The sequence below is a fragment of the Nyctibius grandis genome, chromosome 6, assembly GCF_013368605.1.
Source record: "Nyctibius grandis isolate bNycGra1 chromosome 6, bNycGra1.pri, whole genome shotgun sequence".
Classification (NCBI taxonomy): Eukaryota; Metazoa; Chordata; class Aves; order Nyctibiiformes; family Nyctibiidae; genus Nyctibius; species Nyctibius grandis.
In genome coordinates, this window is record NC_090663.1 from 53,959,954 (window position 1) to 53,983,794 (window position 23,841).

General features: G+C 41.8%; 1 protein-coding gene across 1 annotated transcript in view; it reads right to left on the reverse strand.

Moving 5' to 3' along the window:
- FAM13A (family with sequence similarity 13 member A) overlaps window positions 1–23,608 on the reverse strand; it is a 136,502-nt gene extending 112,894 nt beyond the window's left edge. The window contains exons 1-4 of the mRNA XM_068402928.1: window positions 23,506–23,608; window positions 20,642–20,831; window positions 17,558–17,767; window positions 7,881–8,061 (exon numbers count right to left, since the gene is read on the reverse strand). Coding sequence (XP_068259029.1) covers window positions 7,881–8,061; window positions 17,558–17,767; window positions 20,642–20,831; window positions 23,506–23,532 — 608 coding nt within the window. The 5' untranslated portion in view covers window positions 23,533–23,608. The remainder of the gene's footprint in view (window positions 1–7,880; window positions 8,062–17,557; window positions 17,768–20,641; window positions 20,832–23,505) is intronic.
- Between the last annotated feature and the right edge of the window lie 233 nt (window positions 23,609–23,841).

Consider the following 23,841-nt stretch of genomic DNA (forward strand, 5'->3'; position numbering starts at 1 on the left):
TCTTAGTCTGAAAAGTCACGATACCTACAAATTTTACTTCAACTCAATAGAAAAACCCAGTCCTATGAGAAAGTATTCTCATGCTACCACTTTCATGATCCACACCCTATTCTTTGGAAATTTTTCATATGCTTTTGTGAAGACCTTGTTAAAACATCACAGTAAAACTGTGTTCATAGTCATAGTTCCTTTATGTCTAATTTGCATGTTAATTAGGCATTATAACTGTGTTGCTTTTAGAGTTAGACATACATCTTACTCCAGTTAAAAAATCCTCAGCAGTAGGACTTGATCCCCTTATAGCCACGTGTGTATGAACTACTTCAGTAGCCGCACCTAAACAGCAGCAGAACATCAGCTTCACTACCAGAAACATATTTTCTAGAAGGAAGGCATAAATGTGTAATTTCTGTGGTCATTTCTAGAAGAAAAAATGTTGTTGGGTCAGGTCTATCTTAGAGATTTGAGCTGGAAAACTCCCACTGAGTTCTAACAGTAGCTTGCAAACTCATGAACAGATACACAGTACAGGCAGTGACAGAAGCAAATTCTCTAGTGTCCCCCCTTTTAGATTCCTCAGACACCCTGCCCTTCCCAGGGAGATGCTCGGAGCAATCTGTGCGCAAAGCATAGGAATTCCACGTTAATTATCTGGAAAAAATGTGCTTCATCTAAACGAGGCACCAGTGTTAACAGTATCTGACTCAGTCAAGCAGGGCTGAGGGCACAGGTGTGTTAGTACCACAGGTTTTACAGGATATTAAAGATTGAAATTATTGGTGAAGCCAGTTTAGAGCAGAAAAAGCAGTAGTTCTCAAAGTTAAAATATTACCTGGGAATAGGATCAAGTTGTTAGCCCTGCATTTCAAACTATGACACCCAGCAGTATTTCACATTTTTGCACAGTGTCCTACCAGCATGCCTGGCCCCTGGCCCACCCACCGCAGCTCCGTGCCACTCACGCCCATGTGGTCCCACGCTCACTTGTTCCTTGGGTTCTTCCAGGCTGCTTTAAGCCAGGAGTGTGTCTTCTTCCATGGGGATGCTCAAGAAAGCTAGTCTCCAAAGGGTTAAACCACATCAAAGCCCTGTACCACAACTCTTACTCAGAACTAAAGTGATACGAGGTCAGATTAACTCACTGTGAAAGAACTTACATTTCATGTGTTAGTTAAATGAATTTACCTCAGAGTCCCCGTAAACAAGCTGTAACAGGCTAAATGTAGAGTGGGCTTATGAGACAGAGAATCTCCAGACTCTGCTGAGAGTGGTGCAGTAACACATCCAAACGTGACTGCATCTGGCACAAGACAGGCATCACTAAAAGGCTTTGTCACCATCCACCACGTGGAGAAATGTGCTTCAAGTGGAAACGAGGGCCAGGAGGACTTGGGATATAGCTACCTGCCTATAATGATCTGGACTGAGATCACTGAACTGATTTCCCCAGGCAACAACTGCTGACAGGTCCCTGTCACAACTGAGAACCAGCAATTTCCATGTGAAATGGTGTGTCTCACTACAAATTCCCCACAGTGTTCAACCCCACCCTGTCTGAGATGTAGAATGCGCATTACCATTTCCTTAAGAGGCTTTGCAGAAGTAGCTTGCATGGAATGACAGCACCATAATCCTTATTTATAAACCACTGAGGGCTATATCCTCTGTCTTCTCTGACTGCTACTTTTGCTGTTTGTACAGTACCTTTTGTAGAGGAGCACCACAAAGTCACCTTACCATTCTCCTAAGGGATCCTGCAAGAAATTAAGGGACTCAGAGGACAGTGAACACTGCATGTTTTTTTTTGTTTCTCCAGCCCTTGCAAAACATTTTCATTAGTACCTCAGATGCCCATAAGCCCCTCAACAAGCACGACCGAAAATTTTGAGAGCAGAGCTGCAGTAATCTTGAGAGGTTACAACTTCAGGCAGTCTGCTCTGTCCCTCTAGACAGACATTACTGTGTCTATAACAGATGTGATCTCATGGCCACAACTGGGCCCTGTACTTCAGCTGATGAAAGTGATTTAACACTCTGGACCACAAACTGGTACAGCTGAAGACAGGCACATATTTGTGTTTGCAAACTCTGCTGCAAGATCAGAGGCTAACAGGTAGCTAAAGACACAGCAACACTAACTTGAGGCAGGTGTTCATCTCTGTGTGTGTGTCATTTACATGCTCTGCATCATTTGCAGACTTACATCTCACCAGTTTGGACCAACCACAAGGACATGCACCACTATTGAAATTTTACAGAAGTGTCTTAGCTTCTGAGATACTGGAGAATCCCATGAGGCACCTAACCTCCTACATTTTAAAATCTGTTCCAGATATGTTCAGTAACATCAGATTTAGGAGCCTAAGTCAACTCAGTAATTCCATCTCTGTTTACATGCAGTAGATACATAATGCAAAATGCAGGAAGTGCAGATAACGCAAAGCAGTAGAGTGATGCTGCCACAAAGACTTTACAGATTGGCTTCATTTATATGCAAAATCTTTTGCTCCAGCAAAAGCTCCATTTTTCATCAGGAAATTGCAGCGACAGAAGGCATCTTTGAAAATGCTACCTACACAAAGGGGGGGACAGGGCAGTCCATAGCCTCACACTCATTCACAAAGTACATCACTCATCTCCAAACATTTCTAAACAGTGCCTCTTAAAAATGCTCCTTGTGATTGTATTTGAGTTGTATTGTTGAGCTCAAACACCATTTTGTTTTGCACATATTGGGAAAAAGTTCTTCACTAAGAGGGTTACTGAGCACTGGAACAAGTTCCCCAAGGAAGTGGTCCTGGCCCCAAGCCTGTTGGTGTTCAAGAAGTATTTGGACAACATTCTGAGATACACGGTCTAACTTTTAGGTTGCCCTGTGTGGAGACAGGAGTTGGACTCCATGATCCTCGTGGGCTCCTTCCAACTCAGGATGTTCTATGATTGTAGTTTTTCCTGTGAAACTGCTCCTCCACTTAAATTCTGGGTGCATGCTTTATTGCCAATCCTCAATCAAGATCAGAAGAAAGAACATTTCCAACCCAGAGCAGTAACTTATTTTCATGGAGTTTTTCAACCAAAAACCAAACCAAAACACAAACAAAAAAACCCCGTCCAAATCGAAACACAGAGCATTTCCTATTGAAATAATCACTATTTCATTCAACAGATAAAATAGGGGATATCATAACACTTGACACTGGACAGATCATAAAAGAGAAACTTTCTCATCTGAAACTTTAAGGGGTGGGTGATCACTAGGAGAGCAGAAGACTTGAGATGCAATTTGGCCAGAACACGCCTCTACTTATGAAGAGAGCAATGCGTCTTTAGCAATCTTTAGTTTATTTTACATACGGGCCATTCAATGGACTCCAGATGACAAAGCTGAGTACACAACAGAAAAGAAACAGGAGAAGAAAACATAAAAATGTACCACAGAAAGGCTTGGCAAAATAGTCTCTTATGCACTTCCCAAAGAGGAGGCAAGCACTCATTAGTATTTAATATGATTACAGATGAGAACATTTATGGCCTTCCTACATTATGCTTGATGCTTTAAACTTGCATCATAGGGTGTAGCGTACTGACTTCTTATGAAAAACAACTCCTTTACCCTGCTGGCAAATGCAGTATTTAAAATCTAGACAAACCCTGTAAGAAAGGTTATGTTGCATGCTCCCATTTGCAATAATGAATGTTAGAACAACAATTTTCAGTACTTATTTTGACCCCAATCCTGGACTTACATTTGTTTTTAAGACTGATGCAGGACTGGGACTGCACTGCCTGAAAACAAAGATCATTCACGTAATGTTTCAAAGGCCAATATTACTCACTGAAGGGTTCTAGTTCAGCCCCTCTGCTTTCACTTCAGCTTCATATACCCAATCTGTGTAGGCTCCAAGGCTGCTAGAAACCAAGGTAAGACATTCATGCAGAACTTTATAACAGATTTTAATTCTTACAAATTCAGCAACACATTAGAAATCTTTCTGAATCTCTGAAATACCTACAACTTCCCTACAGACAATCTGCATTTTCTCCACACCTAAAGACAATCTGCATTTTCTCCATACCTAATGGTTTCTTGCACAACCCTTTAGGTAACTTCTGTTATGTAGTCATCATACAGAAATAACTGCATCTAACTCTAGCATTTTAACTGGATGCCTGCATTTGCCAGCCACTTTTGGGGGGATGGAGCAATCCCTCAAAACATACTTAATCTCTGTTGGAATGAAACACAGTCAGGTTAGCGAGGGCTTGAATGATGGAGGCCACACACACAGATCATTCTTTTAGAGAGAGCTGCAAAAAAGGGTGCAAATGGATCCTCTACTTACTCTGTAACTGGTAGACCTGACATCTCTTACCATCCCAACCAAAGGACAGGATGAGTGCAGCAGGTCCTCCGATATCCAGCTCCAAGAGAGCAGAGAGGAGGAGAGAAATCCCAGCTGGTCCTCTCCTTCCTCTTCAGCACAAGCTGTGCGAGCTGAGTGGAGACACACAGCAGCCATAACTAAGGCTACGGCCCTACAGGAGCTGAAATTCAGGTCAATGGACAACAACTTCCTCTAAGAGTAACCATGCTGCAAGTGTTAATACTCAACACAGATTAGCCCAGTGACAGAAAAGACAACTATTTATGTTCCTATACCTTCATGCTCTTTGTTCCTCAAAGGTTGTATTTCTTTGTGTACTTGAACTTTGGCTTCCATCACAATAAACGTGAACAATCCAAGTTGGAAGAAAACACTGCACTAAATCTCAAACCATCATATTTTCCTTTTTTGAGCTGTTTGACCTCGCCCTTTACATTTTCCTATATCTTACATCACACTTCATTACAATGAATACAAATGGCCATTTTCTTCCCTCTTGTATTCATTAGAAATACAGAAAGCACAAGATAACCTTTCATTAGAAAAGCACCAGTGCAATTTGTCAAACAGCAAGTAGGGGAAGTAGTGGATAAGATAAAAGTAATAATGGTTGAAAGTTTAGGAGATGAGATAAATTACAGAGAACATGATGTAGAAAAATAGAATGAGATAGAGAGAATTAAAATGAAGTCTAAATGTCTGGCAAGTGACCCAACAGTGAGATTTATTCAATTGTTAAACAGCTTCAGTTATGGAGTAGGAGATAATATGTTTAAATAGCTAAAATGTCACTAAAAATACCTTGTAGAAAGTAATCCTTCACTATCAGCAGACGGGCTTTATCTTCTCTGACACTGTGCGATAACTACACAGATCCCGATGTTAATTTTAGACATGAGCGTGAATTTCTGACAGAAAAATCTCAGATCTACCTGCTTCAGCAGTGTAATTGCTGACAAGCTGGATGCTAAGCCTTCTTTCCTTGTCCCAGAGAAATACCCTGTACACTGCTCTGAACAAACAATGCAAAGCGAGAGGAGTGTTCGCTTCAACCACCTACTGATATTTAATTTCTGCAGCTAGTCTCTCTAGGGGCTGCCTGTAGCCAGTAGTAAGACAGTCCCTGCCAAGCAGACTTCAGAGCTCTGAATTGCATCCTGAGGATCTCTCTCTGGCTGCTTGACCAGCCAGCTGGCTAAGCCCAATGCCTAAAGTTCCGTGCTGCAAGTTCTTTCCTCCTCCTATCAAATCTTCGTTGGTACAGATGGTCACAGTTCCAGCAATTTAAGGCCGCATCCATTAACATGGGAGAAAAGGGTGTTTGAACTGTTGCTCACAATCTTTGTGTCTGGACCACAATCCTGAACTACCTTGAAAAGATCAAGATCTGATTAAACACATAGCTGAATTAACAGATGATGAAACTTAGTTTAAATAAAAATCTACATCCATAATTCTGACACATTTGTGTCTTCTAAAAAACACATTAGCCATTTGTTAAGTGTCAAGCCTCGCTTTCACTGTCTCTTTTGCTACATGAGCACTTATTTCAATGCATGTCACAACTGCAGGGCTGGCTGCACTCGTATGCAGCCACAACAGCCCTTGTGTTTTCATCTCCAGTGAACTCTGCCTTTCTCAGTCTTCTGCAATGGAATGATGTCATTCCAACCCTCTTACACACAGGCCCTATACCTTACAAAAATTGTTACATCTTTTCTATGCCATATTAGGAGCAGGGATCAGTTGAGGCAACAACTATGCAGCTTTTAAGAAGCATGATTTGGTTTAATCTTAGGGATGCCAATTGCAATTCCAAACTGCTACTCTCTGCATTCTACATCAAAAAGTATACAGAGCTAATTTTTAAACTTCCCTGAACGAAGTGATGAATAAACTAAAAATTATTCTAATAGCCACTTGGGAGTCTGAGTCATAGAGATTTAGCCATTGGACTCAGATTCTTCTAATTTATTTCGTTTGTTCTTAACTCTACTAATACATTTAGACAGAAATTCCCAAACTTCCCATACAAATGTAATCTTTAAAAATTGTTTTGCTTTTACTTGTCAGAAATTTGAAGTATTGTGCTTCCACTAATTCTCATATTAATATGTTCCTGCACATACTACTGTCTCTTGAGTTTTCTTTCTTTTGGAGAGGAAGTAAATTCTTTTCAAAATATGCTTTATCTTTTTGTACTAACGCAGCAAATGTTTTAATCCTAACATATTCACCTTCATCATCCATGAGCAACATCTTTAAGACGAGGCAGCAGTGTAGTCACAAGGACAAGCTTTGGTTTAAACGGCTCATCTCTGCATGTTTTCTCCCTAATCAATGGAAAAAGATATGGTCCTTTAAAAAGAGAGCAGGTAGCATCTAGCCTAGGTATGTGGAACTGGCTGAATACATTAGAAGGAACCTAATTTCTGTTTCCTCTGTTTAAAGAAGCCTACTTCTTTCCACTGTCTACAGAGGAAGCCTAGAGAGATAATCTCATTAGGCAATTAATCTAATCTAAATCTCACTAGGCAACTCAGTATTATTCCAGAGTGAAAGTTTAAAAGGATCAATACAAATCTGACATTTGCTACAAGGAACTCACTTGTCTCTTTTCGCTGATATCACGCATCTTTCAAGACTGATGACTGAACTAAGCTCCCTACGTGTCTCCCATGTTTTCGATCTTGTATGCCAGCCAATGGGTGTATTACAGACAAGACTGGGGTGAAGATGCTAATGGTACACTGCATCACAGCAGTGACTCAACAGAAACATTCTCACTCAAGTGTGTTCTTGCACCTGAAAATAGCTCTTATTGCTACTGCTGAAAGCTCCACTAGCATGTACAACATGTTGTCTTCACCACAAGCACCATGGAACTGGGCCCAATGAAAGAAACTAGTAAAGCTAGTGAGTCCAGTAAGAAGTCTCAAGAGGCTAGTGGAACCCCATAACCTCCAGAGCAGTTTCTGAATATACTAGAAGGATAAAGAGCCCAGAATCATTGGCATCTTGAGGACAGACATCAGATCATGAGGCCAAATCTGCAGAGAGTATGCAGTACCCATCTCTAGAAATTATGCAGCACCTGGATGCTGCATAGGAGTCCTTTTCTCCCAGGTATCCTTTCTGAAAGCCTTCTGCAGAGAAGCATCCATATTATCTGATGGCAAAGGAAGAAAACTGTATGAGCACAAGTCTCCTTGCACTTATACAGTTTGAAGGCCTTTCATTGTTACATTCCTGCTCTGCTGTCGACGCCATAGAAAACCGACCTACTGTTTAGCAAAATAGCAAGAGGAGATGGGAGAGCAACTCAACTCCCACTCAGCTCAAACAATAGCTTTAGCACTAAAATTTGTCACAAAGCCCCAGTCATTGCCTCCGTTCGACTACCCTGACAAATTAGGGTTCTGAGCTACACTTCTGGCCATCTGCTCTGTTACACTCCCTGTCAACATATGGGGAAAAGTGAAAACCCCAACTTACTGAAAGAAGTTTGGTCCAAATACAGTGGCAAGATTGCAAAGGTTCATCCTGTTCTCTACATGATGTTCAGCAACCTTTATCAGGAACTGGCACAGATACTTCAGCAGGCAGTAATGAGCATCAGGCAGTTCTTTAAGGAGTTCTTTCAAGTTACTTTCCTTCTGCATGTCATTTCTAGTGTCTAGGAAAAAGAAGAGAAGAAAAAACATATGTATGTGGTTTTCTATATTGCTGCCAATTTTCTTATATGGGTGATCAAGCAGTGGGATCTAAAATTTAGTCTTATTTCTGCTCAGAGACACAGAATCCTCCAAACCCCTCAATTTTCCTCAGGGAACCTCCACCTTTCTCCTGAGGTTCACCTTAGCCACCACTGGCACTTTTTCATGCTCACCTTTACATTGTAACTGTTTTCCAGAGCAGAATCAGCAGTGGTCATAGCTAACAGCATCGGAGCATGTTTATTCCTACCAGACATACTATAGGTATACCTCCTTTAACTCCAACTCTACCAGATCTCCTGCTTCCATGCTTCTTCTGGATGTTATCTCTACTTCCCAAACCCTGCCTCATACTCTCTTATAGTTTCCCCTCCCATGAAAACCTCCAAAAAGAAGAAAGCAAGAACAGTAAAACAAGGAGCCTCCTGAAATGCAGGTGTTGTTAGAATAACAGTACTAGAGTACTTTCTGTGGGTTCATTTTATGAAAAGCTCCATTTTGTATCTTTTGTCAGAGTGACTAAGTCTTAGGCAAGGAGTCCTGCTGATGGGAAAAAAAAGCTGTTCAGGGCAGTGTTACACTCCATAACAAGCCAAAACTTGGCCTAATGTTAGAGAACAGCCTTGTTATACTGTACAATCTTCTAGAATTTAAGTATAGATAAAAGTTTCCCATACTGAACTGAGTAATATCAAAGTATGACTAAGGTCCATTTTCTTTCATGCAGGTTTTTGTTGTTGTTTTTCTTGTGTTTATACAGACCCAGGCAGTGAACACAAGCTTGGCCTCACACACAGCTTCTACTTAATTGTGTTCTGCTTCTGGAATTGAACTCAAAACCTGCAAAATTCTTTGCTCCCCTTCTCCATCCCCAAAAACACTTTCCAAAAAGTAATTTGTATTCACCAAAATCTTGGGTTTACACGTTAATAAAATCAAAATTTTGAAAACAATTCAGTATGTCCTCCCCTTTATGCCAAAACAAGATGCCTTAATGCTTGGAAATATTAATTTCTACTCTCCACCAAAATGAAATTTCACTGAAACTCTCAAACATGCAGAGTTCTTGGGTTTTTGTGCAACAGCATTTTCAGATAGAAGACCACAGGCCCTAAAGGTTTTCCTCACTGATCTAATTATAAGCAGTGTGCATTAACATGAGGGCAGCTGTGCACTTCTAGTACTTTTTTTTCTTTATTTATCAGCCTTATATGTTGATGGTGTTAATGCTGCAAGACTGTTGTTTGGTAATGGCTTTTTCCTTAGAGATGTACTGTAAGGTTTAAAAACAGTTCTAGTGGATGGAAGGATGTCTTTATTCCACAAAGCCAAAGTGAGCTCATGCTAAATACTAACCTTCTGTGTTCTCTGTAACAGATTGCCTTGTCCCAAAGCAGTTGCTGGCTTACCATGGGAATACAGACATCCTCCCCATGCTTAGGGTAACAAGGTATTTTTTCATTCAGAGGATGTTAGGATCCTTAGCAAGGAGATTCACCCAGCATTCAATCAAAACCAAACCTTGCTCAGTCTTCAAGATTCATTTTTAGTCAAGAAGATGTAATAACACAGGCTGCATCTGAAACAGTTCAGCAACTAGTTGCTGCCTCTGCTGTACGTCCTGCTACCAGCATGCAGAGGAGAAGACTGGCAGGAAAACAACCCATGCCTTGCGTTGCAGGAACAAAGAACATTTTACATTTCCCCATCATTTTTGTGGGGGAAAAAGGAGGGGGGAAAAGGAAAGGAGGGGGGAAAAGGAAAGGAGGGGGGAAAAGGAAAGGAGGGGGGAAAAGGAAAGGAGGGGGGAAAAGGAAAGGAGGGGGGAAAAGGAAAGGAGGGGGGAAAACTAAAAGCTTTGAACCCAGTGTAAGGTATGTAAAAACGCTTCGGAAGTTTCATCTTTGTTTTCACTTTTCATTTCCCAGAAATATTCCATGTCTGGATTGCACAGTATTCCAGGGGTACAGTGCTTTGAAAAGTGGTTAGCTGTGTAAATTAGCAGGCTGTATAAAAATATCTGAAAGTGACTCCTGAGAACTCAGCCATTAAGTCGCAATACAAGGTCTGTTTTACAATCAGATATTTTTGTGGCTAATAAACAAGATTTATCCTGCATATAGTTTGGGAAACAAATGAGTTTCGTATGTACCTACTTGCCACTTCATACAGTTGAACCTGTGGGATTTCATCTGCTTCCAAGCTTAGGTTTTCTGCCTTACATGATGTGCATAATACAGTACATGGTGAGAGAAGCCTTTTTAAGTTTTATATGCACGGAGAATTCATTTTTAGGTATCTGGTTTTGGTACCACAGACTTAATACGAATTCTTTCATGACACCAGGCCAAAGTTCAAAATACCAGTCAAATTACAGGACCAAACATTTCAGACAACTGATTAATTATATCCTTTTCTTCTACAGCTAAGAAATTAGTACCTTCAGACAAGTCAAATATCAAATCTGCATGAAGCAGATGAGCAAAAATCTTATTTGCTTATTTATCACAAGTATTTCTTTCAGAATTTTTTTAGAGCTATACAGAATAAAAACAATCATGGCTTCACTACTATGGTAGCTTGGTAATGAATGAGAAATCTGATTTATTATTTTTATTTCTGCAGCAAAATTTCAAGATGCTTCTGAAGGCTTTATTAAATGGAATAACAATAAGGAATTTAATTGGATTTGTATTTGCACTGATCAAAGTGGACTGGACAGTCTCTGACTTGATTACTAATTATCTTTTCATGAAGTTTAGAGAAAAACAAAACACAACTAATTTCCACATAGCCAGAACATTAAAATTCACCTCCTAATATACTTGTCTTTAGATAACAAGACAACTAGCACATAGTGTTTTCTTCCATAAATTGCGTGCAGTTATGATAAGGAAAGCCAAAGCCACCTCTCAGAAAAATGCACCACTTCCACCACCATCACCCCACCACCTAATTAGGGAATGCCCTTGAGAACTAATTGTCTCTCTGAGCCTCCCACTGGGGCTTTAGATTGATAGGTACTTTTCCATTTACTGAAAAATTTTCCATCCCTTCCAAACTAGAAAGATGCTAATAACCTCCACAAAACATTCTCGACACAGGTTTGCACTCCGACAACAAACACAGCTATTAGGCCTCGTGGCATCAGTTGTATTTGGTGAGTAGGATGTCCCTGTTCATTAACCATGATATATTATGTGGTGCGGATCAACATCAGAGATGCTTATCGCTGGGCACAGCCAAACCTTTGCTCACTTCTGTACTTTCAAGAAGAGAGGCAGATATCAGATCGTAAGATCTTGAGAAATTACCCTAATTGAAGGACACAGATGCTGAACAACATGAGGCAGCAAACCCCATTTACTGAGCCATGAAATTCCTTGTCCTTGTGAGATGGGAGAAAGAAAAATACAGCTTTCCTCTCTCTCCTCCCTTCCCAGTAGAAAAGCAAGGAAAGGAACTCAAGCCTTTCTCCCAATACAATCCAAAGATCAAAACTAATTTGTTAATTCTCCTGCTGCTGACACTTATTTCATGGATTTCAGCTTTATTTTTAAAAATTACTGTTACAATTTGTGGTGAATCTAGAGTGTGACGCACACACAGTATTCCATGCACTTTGTACGTTTTTCAGGACAAGTGTACCTCTGCTATCCATGACCATATTACTTCAAATAAAATAGCTTTTCAACTTATTAGAAATCAAAAATAGCCTTGAGTCACAACAACCAATTGCTTGGAGCATTCCTCCTCCTTTTGTCCACCTGTTAGACAATTTTTCAATTTGCTTCAAAGTCAATCCCTAAGGTTTACTCAGCTGGTACTGACCATCAGAGAAACATTAGAGCACCAGAGCTGTTTATGCTACCATGCAGACAAGCATCAAGTGTGCCAAAGCCCTAAGCTTATCTACATGCCTAATTTTGTGAAGTACAAGCTGTCCCGTGGAAGTCAAGACTACCAAGTGCAGTCTGTCTTCTTCAGTCCGATTAAAGAGGGTGGCATGAAGCTAAGCATATGCTTCATTCTCTGCAGCATCCCGAGACGAGAGAAACTTGCTTGTCAATAATGGAAACAGCAGACTGCCAGATTTTCAAAGGCAGTTCAGGAACCTATATCCAAGTAGTATTTCCAGATATGCCCAGCTACCAAACACTCGTGATTTTGAAGCACAGCACATTAAGATCTTTTGAAAATTTTGCCCAATACAGCAGAGAGAAGGAGAAAGAAGTAAAAGAAGAATGAAGGCTAAGGGGAAGGTGCTCTCAAGACACAGTCAAAGGCATTTGCTTTTTTTTATCTTGGCAGCCTGCCAGAAGCCATGTGAAGCAGACTGCACTCCAGCAGAGGTCTGCAAACGAAGCCTAGCTAGACGAGCAGCCAGGAAGGGCTTGAAACCAGGGATGAGATGGTGATTTTTGGGCTGAGGAAGGGAACAAAACCAACAGCCTCAGGCCACATCTAGCCTCAGCAGCCAGAGGACACAGAACACAGACTGACAGAGACAGAGGGCCAAGGAAGCCAGCAAGGGCAGTGTGGCACCTCAGAACTGAGCCAGGGACTCACAACTGAGGGACAAGTCAAGGAGACAACTGAAAAGGACAGGCAGTCTCTCTAAAAATGTTAATTAACTAGAAACAGGAGCCTCAACAGTGTAGGAGGCATATACACATTTGCAAAGGTGTTTTCAGTCTTATTTAATTTCAGTATACACCCACAGATTACAACAAGAGGGACATATTTTCCAATGGTTCATCCTATTTCTGAACATACCGAGTTTCTTTGACATGTTACAGACACGATCTAATTCCCCAATCCATCCCTCTCCATGCTACTCCTTGCCCCTGCAAAGCATGCTGCCTGAATATCACTAAAGGTACAGATGCCTGCAGACAGGTGTGTGTAATTGCTTTGCTTATGCCTCAAATGATCTGACCCCAAACAACTTCAGCCTGGAAGCACTGAAACTGTACCAGCACCATGCCATGCCCTAGCTAATTATCTCTGCTGCGAGGCGAGGAAGAGAGTCTAGGGCACACTGTCATGATACCACGTCTGCATAGCTTTCGGCTGCTTTGCATACTACCAGCTCAGAGAGCAGACATAAAAGCTTGTATCTGTCCATAGCTATCAATGTGCCCTAGGAAGTTAATCTTTGGCACACAGGCAGCAGGTTGTACATTGCAGTACCACTGTACCCACCGGGCTGTTGGAGGAATCAAAGTATTTCTTTCCACCTCCACAGTTTACAGCAAGTGGGACTCCAGCCTCTCTCTGCCAAGAAGCAATCTGCCTAGACACGATTCTGCCCCAGAGGAAAAAAAAAATCACGCCTTGTTGCCATCAGTAGCAGAAGTGCTGGAAGTCCTCATCATAAGAAGGTTGTCATCACAATCTCACTTGAGACTCCTCATTCTGCATCAGTATGGCACTTTGCAGCGCTGTATTTATGCTTCATTCCGACACACTGGGAGCAGAGCACTCTCACTTCTTTTGCAGCTCTGCTGAGTGTCATCATCTGCATCCAGTTCCAAGAGTTTTTACTGTGTAACAAACGTCTTCTGCATGTGGAAAACAAGCTACTTCTCTAGTTTGGAACTAGTCCTGATAACAACAAAATTACAATAAAAGCCAAAGGAAAAGGTTAAAATCATGCCACAAGAGCCGGGAGAACTACAGACATCTAGTGAATCTGATTTGCTGCACTGCTGCAGCTACCACGGTTAAAGGGTCAGCTCTCATCTAATTAACTTTCACACTCATTTATTCATTTTCAGTCACTGTTCAGGTTGAAATTTGACCTCCAAAATACCCCAACACAACCTATATTTTTGGTTCTGCTTGTTCATGTAACTCAAACAGCTGCTGGCTACTAAGCATTCCCTGAACTGACCTCTTGATCCAGAAAGGAGCTGCTCCTTCCCTTCCACCACCTCCCACCCCTCTCCCTGCAACTAGCAGGGCTGTTCATGGGCACCAGACAAAACCTTGCCAGCCATGGCAGGCTGTGAGCAGGAGGAGGTATGTGAGATAGAGCTCACATCTAGCTGCTGCCCACTGAAAAATATAAATTCTCTAGGATGGAGCAATGTCAAGAAGCCAGAGTGATCAAATAGTATTCAACTTAATTAGACTGAGTACCAAAGGAAGACAGGAGCCAACATTTCACTGTACCTCCGCTGGAGGAGGGAATGCAACAACAACAAAAAAGAAATTCACATAAGGGAAAGCTTTCTGTATGCTAAAAAGGAAAAGTACAATAGCAACCTCTCTTGCTGAAAGCAAGTGACCTGTGAAAGGGAATAAGAGCTGTGCATACAGTTCCTAGTATGTACAAATGTCTTAAAAGTCAGTGATCATGATATAAAAGATAAGGAATGAAAAGCCAGAAGGAATAAACAAGCTCAAGCAGGGACTGCTATATGGGAGCTGCTGATTCTTTCCAGCTGAGGTCTCTGAAAGAAACATCCACCGCTCTGTAAGCATGGCCTGTTTTGCACAGGCAGGCACAGCTCTGCTCTGTGGTGAAGCCTCAGTCACAAAAGAAACTGTGGTGAACATTTTTTATCCCAGGACTCCCTGCAAGGAGCAGCCTTCATATTTGTCAGGCGCTCTGAAGAGACCGGCCAACACAAAGATCACTGTCAGTGTGTCCCTGGCCTGCACTTGCTACACACATCTTTGATCAACATCATTTACAGAGGGAGGCCCTCCTCAGCTCCCACTGCCTCTGCCCTTCTCCAAGGGCAGAGAGAGAATGTCAGGACACACCAAACGACCTTTAGGATAAGCTACGTGATGTTTTCTGGAACTGAATAGTCTTGGCATCACGCTAAATATTTATATAAACAGCAATGTGTCAGGATTTGGGGGCAGCATGCAGAGCTCCGTTTCACACGACATTGCACAGGCTGCAGACTGCATGCCAAACCAGCTGCACGGACTTCCTGAACTACCAATGGGTCAGGTTCTCTCTTTTTCATAAAAGGGTAGATTATTTACTCTTTGGTTTGGTAACAAAGACTACACCTGGAATTAAAAAGGGTTACAGCTACAGGTAAAACTTGCAATTTTCAATCCAGCTATTTTTAACTAACTTCCTAACAATTTTTATAGGAAGTAAAGTAATTGTGTGTTATTCTCAGGTCAAGATCTCAGCTGGCTTAAAAAAATGCTGATACCAATCCCTGAAAATATTCCAAAAGAACTCTAACATAATCCCAACAATCCATTTCCCATGCAAAGCTTCAACAGGAGGGAATACAGAGGTTGTAACAGAGCTTGTAATTGCCTTCACTGTAGACATGCAGCAAAGTGGCTCCAGATTAAAAGCTATTTTTTAATAACCTGTCTGCTCAGAAACAGCTTCACCTACTTTCTTCATAGTTTACATGAAGAACGCTCAGGCACGCGGTTGGTACCACTTTGCAACGAATACCCTTGTACATACTTTGATAAGTGAATAGATAACTTCTCCAATTCTGCATAGCTGGTTGATCATTTAACTGTAAACAAAGGTCCATCTACCACTTAAACTAATCTGAATCCAATGAAAGTCATCAGTACTGTTCATAGCAGCTCATTTATGCTGTATTTTCTAGGGCATGAAAAAACCCTCAGTTTTCTTCAAACTTTACAAAAGCCTTCCCCTTGCCATAACAGCCAATCTGGCATTTTTCAAGTAAGATTTTTTTTTCCTAATCAAAATTATAATGAGACTGTCACTGGAGCTTATTGTGCAATACGGGCAAACTTAGCTATGAAGTCATGTCACAGTTGGACTGACTTTTGCAGAACTGGGTTCATAAGTTACACCAGTAACTTTTCTTTGAAACAAGAAAGCTTGGTGGGTAAATCTGCTAAGTAAGGATATCTATCTCATTTCCATAGAAAGTATTGGGGGGATTTTGCATTTCCTGTGGGAAGCAGAACAAATTAAATTTTCCACAAACAGCTCTGTTAAAGAAGTACATCAGTGGTTCCTGGTGCAGTATGCTGATAAGACCTTTGTGGGGACAGGGATGCAGAACAGTGAAGGTGACTCAAACACAATTTCCACCTAAATGGTGATTTATGAGAAAGAACATAATTAAATACAGATCATGAGTCAGATCTGGTGAAATCTAAAAGACCTAAAAGAAAGCACAGCTATGACCAGAAAAAAGGGACTTTCTAAAACAACGGCACCTTCCTACACAACACTTCCTGAACCCTATCCTTGGGCCCCAGACAACTTTACTAAATGAGGAAGGTATTTTACACAGCCCAGATAAAACCTGATTACAGATGAAGTGCCCGCACTCAAGGGAAGGCACAGAGCTCTTCTCCAGTGCACCCTCAACACTCTGTACATCCCCAATCAGGAAAGAAAGCAAAGACACGGTCATGTCCTCCCTCCTCCAGGCAATGGCTAAACTTCATCTCCACCGCAGGCAAGAAAAGCAGAAGGGAAACTTTAGGACAAGACTGTGAGAACTCTGCACCATCTTCCACTGGGGATGCATGTCAGAGCGCACGTTCCTCCTCTGCATCATGCATCACATTTGCCTGCTTTACTGTAAAGAGCACATCTCTAATAACATTTACCCACTCACTTTGCAGCTTCTTAGGAAGACAGTAAGAAGAGGCATCGACCACCTGCAGCAAGAGAAAAGAACTGCCACTGACCTACATGGTCAAGGAACAGGGCCAACCACCACCTATTCCACATAACACCACCATGGACAGTCTGCTACAGATGAATTAGATTGAGAAATCATTTGACAGACAGTTGTGCAAGTTTCAACTTTCTAAAGCAGAAGTGATGTTCCTTCTTATGGTTGATCCACCACCTGAAAGAAAAAAAACCCAAGGAAAGAAAAAAGAAGTCTTCCAGGTTGTGTGCTATGATGGGAAATAAGTGGTACGGTCTGCTGTTACTTGCAGACTGGCTCATTTTTTGATGGGCAATCACATGACCTAGTGAGAAGTAGAAACTTAAGACAACATATGCTTTGGGCCCAATGGATATTCAATTTGATTAGCAGATGAAGTTGTTACAACTTTTCAGAGTCCATTAGAACGAAGTTGCCAGAAATCACCCTAGGGAAACAGAAGCTAATCTGTGTCCTAATGAGACTGCAGACGTTGTCTACAAACTTGCTCAAAGACACTAGCTGATCATTTCAGTTTATATTCGGCAGATATAACTGGATTAGAAAATCATAAGTAGTCCAGATTTTACCAAACACATAAGAAACAATTTTCTGTCTCTTGTAACACCATTGTGATTTCTGCCAAGACTCAGAATTGTACGTCTATGAGCACTCTGGGAGCAGGTGAGAGCTGAAGTCAAAGGAAATGCAGAACAAAGTAGGTAAACTAAGAAACAGAGAGTATTGGTTATGCTCATTGCATAACCAATTATCCAGAAAGAAAGCACACTGAAGGATGGAGCTTTTACCTCTCACTTACCCTGGTAAAGCTGAATGAACTTGGGATGTAAGGCAGAAGTGATGATCCCATCTGGCAACTCTCTCAAAAATAATTTCAACAGACTGGCTGCTGAGTACACATCACCATCTTTAACGAGTTCCACTTCTTCTCCACGCTCATATTGCAGACGCAATTGTTCTACCATTTTCATGCTGCCGTTTACCCTGAAGAGGCCTTCCTGCGTCATACCTGTAATTACACATTGCATGTGAGACTAAGACATCCCAGTGATCTTATGAAACAGATATTCTAGTGTGAATAATACACTCATAGAAATACAAAGGAGGGCAACTGATACAGCGCAGTTTAAAAAAACAATACTATTTTCCCCCCAGAAATGCCCTCTAGTCAAGTAATTGGATTATGATAATTAAAAATACTAGTGACCAGATCTTGAGGCCTGGGATACTCTTTGAGAACCCACAGAACTCAGCAGCATTGCTGTAACCTCACACCACGCAGAAAGCAGTTCAGACAGATGCACTTTGCATTAGTGTATTTCAACAGAAAAGGATCCAGATACTACGAAACAGTTCTGTTGTTTCACTTCTGCAGGTAGCCTGTTACCTTGAGCAGGACTCTGCCAAATTCACACACGACTACTTCCAGCTTCACATTTTAGGGTAACAGCTTCTCACCTGTGACCATCATGAAGCAAAACCATCTGAACACGTGTTGATTGCAGCACTAACTCCATAATGAGCACTGCAACTTTACTGTAGCAGAAAACCTCAGTGACCAAATGTGTATTTTGTACGGCACAAAGCCCAAAGTATTTCACAACAAAAAAGAAAAGGTATTGATCACTTCAGGCCAGACACCCCACAAGTGGTGAAGGAGATGCAGAAAGGAGGAGGTTTCTATGGAGGAAGCCAGATGAATCATACTGTATCAAACATCACTTTCTAGGTATATGCTGAGATTCAAAACCTTCAGTAAAGTGCCTAAAACTGAACTCAGTAAATTAATTTTTCTCTAGAACACTTTCACCACAAAAATTCTGCCTTTTCTAATACTGTGTCTATGGACTTGCTCATTCTTCTTCAGAAGCATAACACTGAAAGGATCAAAATATGTATGGTTTTCATCAGTTCAGAGTAGACACCACTAAACAGCAGTCTGACAGAACACTTGCAGTTCAAGAAATCAATACTGATGCAGCAGAGTTTATAGAAAGAAATAATCTCTTTTATTGGACCAGAAGACAAACTGGTCTAGTAAGGGGGAAAAAAAAAAGGACAAGCACTGAAGCATTTTACTTGACTAATATAAGACACTGCTTACACATCTTGTATTGCTGCATTCACAACAGGACACACTTATACGACATGCTATGCTGCCATCTTGGGGGCAGTAGAAGACACCACATCTCAATTAACGATTTTCATTTCTGCAGCACTAAGTGAGCAAAGCGGCCAGTCCCTATGCAGATGAAACTTCCTTTGCTCTTCCTCAGTCATTTATGGCAATAAAGAGAGGCTAGAACATACTGGTAATGGTAATCAGAAATTACTAAATTCAGCATAGGAAAACTTGGCTTCACATATAAATTTGAAAATAGGTAGCTTAATGCAAACTCAGTTCAAGGATGTAGCTGCCCAACACTCAGCTTGGCTTTTTCAAATGGGTAGTCAGTTCCTCATGAGTTAGAAGAGACTCTGAAATGGCGTGGCTTTAAAAAGCTCCACAATGTCTACTACATCATCTTTGCAGAATAGGAGTTTTAAGACAATACTGAACAAACAGTAACCACGATTCACAGAACACTCTGCCTCCAAATAGTTTGAATTCATACCTGGGACTCTGTTAAAAATATCTTCACCGTTAACTTCACCATTAATTCACAAAACAAAACTTAGGCAAGCACAGGACAACCATTTCAAGAATTTCCCATATAAGAGGGCATCTTTGAGATCTTGCTTGCGCTTTTGAGAAAGAGAATGAATTATATCTTTATCGGGGCTGGATAATCACCTTGGCATTCAGAAGCCTAGCTAATCTTGCTGCAGAGCAGAGGACTTGGCTTGTTTAGTTCTTATTTGGGAAACAGTTGCGTGGGTTTCAGATCTTTTTATGGAACACAGAGCATAGCCCACAACTTGCAGTCAAGAGTGTTTGCCAGCTTCTGGTTTTGATTAAACCTAAATGATGTAAAAACCTTTTCCATCCTTGCTCTTTCAGTGTTCTAGCAGACCGCTTTAAGGCAGGTTGAAGTAGATCAAGCAAGATGCTGCTGTGTAAAGGTAGGCTCATGTTTTAAATTTGCACTGTACCTTAATCCAAGCTAACTTTCAAGACATGTTTGCATCTATCATCTTCCAAGGGTCTATCAAGATACAGACATGGAATCTAAGGCTCTGCAATTGGATTATCATTACTGTGTAGCTAAAGGAAAAACCTTAGGGTAAAACCAGATGCAGCTTCTTACAAGACGAAATTACCTCCACAAGGTCTTTTCCGTTGCTGAACAACTGCCACAGGATACATCTGTGCACCAATGGTGCTCTAGATTTCTGCAAAGAGATGTATGCCAACAACAGGAACTAAAGTCCCATTAAATGAATGCAAAGAGAAGCTAAGAACTGGACACCTACTTCCCTGAGGGCATTAATAATAACTGGAATTATCTGAAAACTTGTAAGAACATGTATTCCTACTCAGTAACATACTCTGATTTGGGGGTGTGTGTGCACATGAATATCTCTATATAGATATTTACGTCTTCTCACTGTCAGAAAGTGTTAAAGACAAATGTTTTGCAACTAGAAAATGACACAAACCTTCACAAATTAAATAACATTCTGTTTATGAACTGAACAGCTTATTTATGAGAGTGTGCTGCTTCGTAACACTGTAGTTTACCTTTATAAACATCCTATTAAACAGTAAGTTCAGCATCAAGGCAGACAGAAAAAGAAGCAAACCACATACAGTAATATTCTTTGCATGTGGTTAGTGCCACAACCTTATTCAGTCCCTGTACCACAAAAAAGACAGATCCCTCCCTTTGAAGACTCTTGCATAACGAGTGCTACTAAGCAAAAGTGACTCCATTAAGCTTACCATGCTGGGTGAGGTACTCGACTATATTCCACACAACTATTGGGATGCCGTTCTTGCTCAGTCCCTGCTGCTGGAGCTGCAGAAGACTCACACCAAACACCTTTGGACAGGTCGTGTCCCTCTGCTTGTTCAGTGGAAGCGTGGCTATCTTTTTCATGTCCTCCTTCAATCTCACAACCGATTTGCTTTGCTTAAAGGAACAGAGGGAAAAAAAGTGCATTAGTCACATTTGCTGCAGAAGGTTGCATAGTTACAACATAAGCACATCCATCAAAACTGTTGTTTATGCTCCAGAATAAGATTTTGGTCTTACTTCCTTTTAATCCCCATGAAAATCTCCGTGAAGTAGGAAAATGTAAATAAACTGAGAAAAAACTCGAAGAGTAACTAAAGGAAAAAGAGTCTAAGTAGTCTGTAGTTAAAATAAGGGAGAAAGACACACTTCTGTATGCAACCTTGTTACTAGAGTAACTAGTAATTGAGACTCACAGGAGACTGCTTTTGTAACTCATGCAGTTCAGACAGGTTACAAAAGCAACTGGACAAACACGAACATGAAAAATCCCAGTACACCACCATTAGTTCAAGTTGCCTCCAGGATGCCTGTCAGAGTCTGGGAGAGCAGTCTGAGGAAGGTTCACTGCACCCTTCTTCCAGATGCTGTTCCCTAGGGATTCATTTTGGCCACTGTCAGGTGAGATGGATCCTTATGAAAGATCTTATGTTTAGCATCTGCTAAGTCCGACATTTAATTACCGAAGTTTTAAGGTTAGAAAGGGACTATGTAATCTAATCACACATAATAAGGGGGGTGGAAAAAACACTCCACAATAAACCCTTAATTGCGTACATCCCATAGGTTCTTCTAGAGGCACAACATTCTCACAAGTTTTGAGTTGCAGTGACAGAGAAAACATGACAGCATAGCAAACAAAACAAACGGGATAACATAATGTAGAATTAATTTACAGGATCACTAATAGGTAGAAATCTAAATCAGCGTACGTATTGCAGGTTTGGAAAGACAGCTCAAGGCAGAGCAGCAGCATCACCTATCACAGTTCTGATTTCCATACACACCTAAGCATTATTTCACTAATGTGGACAAGCACGGTACAACTCAGCAAATCTCACTCAAAAAAGAACCCCAGTAATATTTTCTATGATTAATTTCCTCATGCTTCTGACATCACATTGCAGGAATCGGGGCCACTGCTACCATGGAGCTCAATCTATTTGTTTAAGAAGTCCACTGCTAGTGTGATGCTTAAAAATGAACTTATTCCTACTTTGTTTTATTAACAAACAGGTAGTAGAAACCTTACACATAGAGAATATTGTACAGTAACACAAAGAGGTGCTCAGACTCTTGCCTAGATCTTGGCACTCGACTGCATTAAGACGAATTTTAGCAAGGAATACATCTTTTATTTTAAACAAACCCTTGAAATCTCTTCATTTGTGAAACGGTATTTTTACTGCAGTCTGTAAGCAACATGAACATCTGCACCAATACTGCTATTAAGCATGACTGCCCTTCTTTCAGATTCAAAATGATCTGGCAGTTCATTTCACTCACTTTGCTGTGTTTTTCCCATTAAACACAGCTATTTGGAGCACATGTGCATTCTACAGTCCCAGGTCCTATGCAACACTTATCCGATCTTGAAGAAAGATGTTGCTTGTATAAATGCCTGAAATATTCTTTATTATTTTGAAACAAAATTGCAAAATCCAAATAAAACCAGCATTATTGTGACCAACTTATAAATATTTACAATAAACAGTACACACATCAGTGTTTGAACTAAAATTTGACTTATTAAAATATCACATCTCTTTTAAAAAGAGATGTTCCCATTCAGGATTAAATGAATAATATATGATTCTCACTCCAGGCAGACACATACTAAGGCAAAAATCGTGGAGCCTAAGTCAAATTCAGAAGACATCAAAAATCCTTTGAGCAGTTTCTGAGCAGCTGTGATGCTTAGAGAGCTTTTCCAATTAAGGCCTCCAATTAGCCTTGCAATCTTGCTCAGTTACAGGTTTCCAGCCTGTTTCCATTTTAGCATTTGCAAACCTGAGTCATGGAGCTGGATTTACTTGGGGAAACGCACAATTTAAATTTGCAAAAGAACTAAGAGACATTTCCTATGTCCACAGGAACAGAAGAGGAAATTTTTGAGCTTGTTTCAGGATCTGGAGAGGATGCGCTAACTAGGAACAAAAAGTGATACATAGTTACCCAAAACATACACCTAACCAAAATCAAAATGAAATCACCGCCTCAAAACAGCTCCAAAACAAAGAGTTCAATGTTACATGAGCTTATGGATGGAAGATCTGACTTTAGACACGGAAAAGTTGTCCAGATATTAACGCAACTGTTACTGATCACCAAGGCTGGAAAAAGCAACTTAATCGTCTCTGCACGACACTGCCGCGAAGCGCAGCCCAGAGAACACGACTGGAGTTGAGAAAAGCTATTTATATGCCACGGGGACGCACTTTTTCAGCTCATCCAACAACCTTAACACAGGGCACGCACGATGCAGCACAGCTGCTCACTGGCTTAAAAAATGAAAAAAGAAGAAAAAAAAAGAAGAGCCTGAACTGCCTTTATTCATCTTCACCTTTCCCAAAGGAGCAGCAGCTGCCCAGAGGGGAGAAGGAGCGCGCTGGGGACGAGAAGGCACCGGGCCCAGCCCGGCCGCTCTTCCCCCCCACCCGGCACGGGACCTCGGGGGCGGGCGGGAGGGAAGCGGCAGCCAACCGACCCCGCTCCCCACGGCCCGGTCGCTCTCCGCAGCCGCTCCCCCGGCAGCACTGTCCCCGCCCCCGGCCTCCCAGCCCTTACTCACGCGTATGGCCAGCGCCCCGGCACCCATGCCGGCCGGCGGCTGGGCCGCCTCCCGCAGCCCGCCCTGCACGCCCGCCTTCGCTGGGCCCGGCGGCCCCCTCAAGGCGGGAGGCCCGGCCCCAGGGTGCCGCCCGCCCTGCCGGCCCGCCCCCGCGGCCTGCGGGGGGAGCAGGGCCTGCCGCTTGCCCCGCCCGAGGGAGCCGCCGGCGGGACTCGGCGAGGAGGGCTCTCCGGCGAGGAAGCTCCCTGGATTATGGCGGGCGAGGGGCAGGGCCCGCGGCTGCCCCGGGCGACCCCCGCGCCCGACATCACCGCCAGGCTAGGCCAGGCAGGCGGC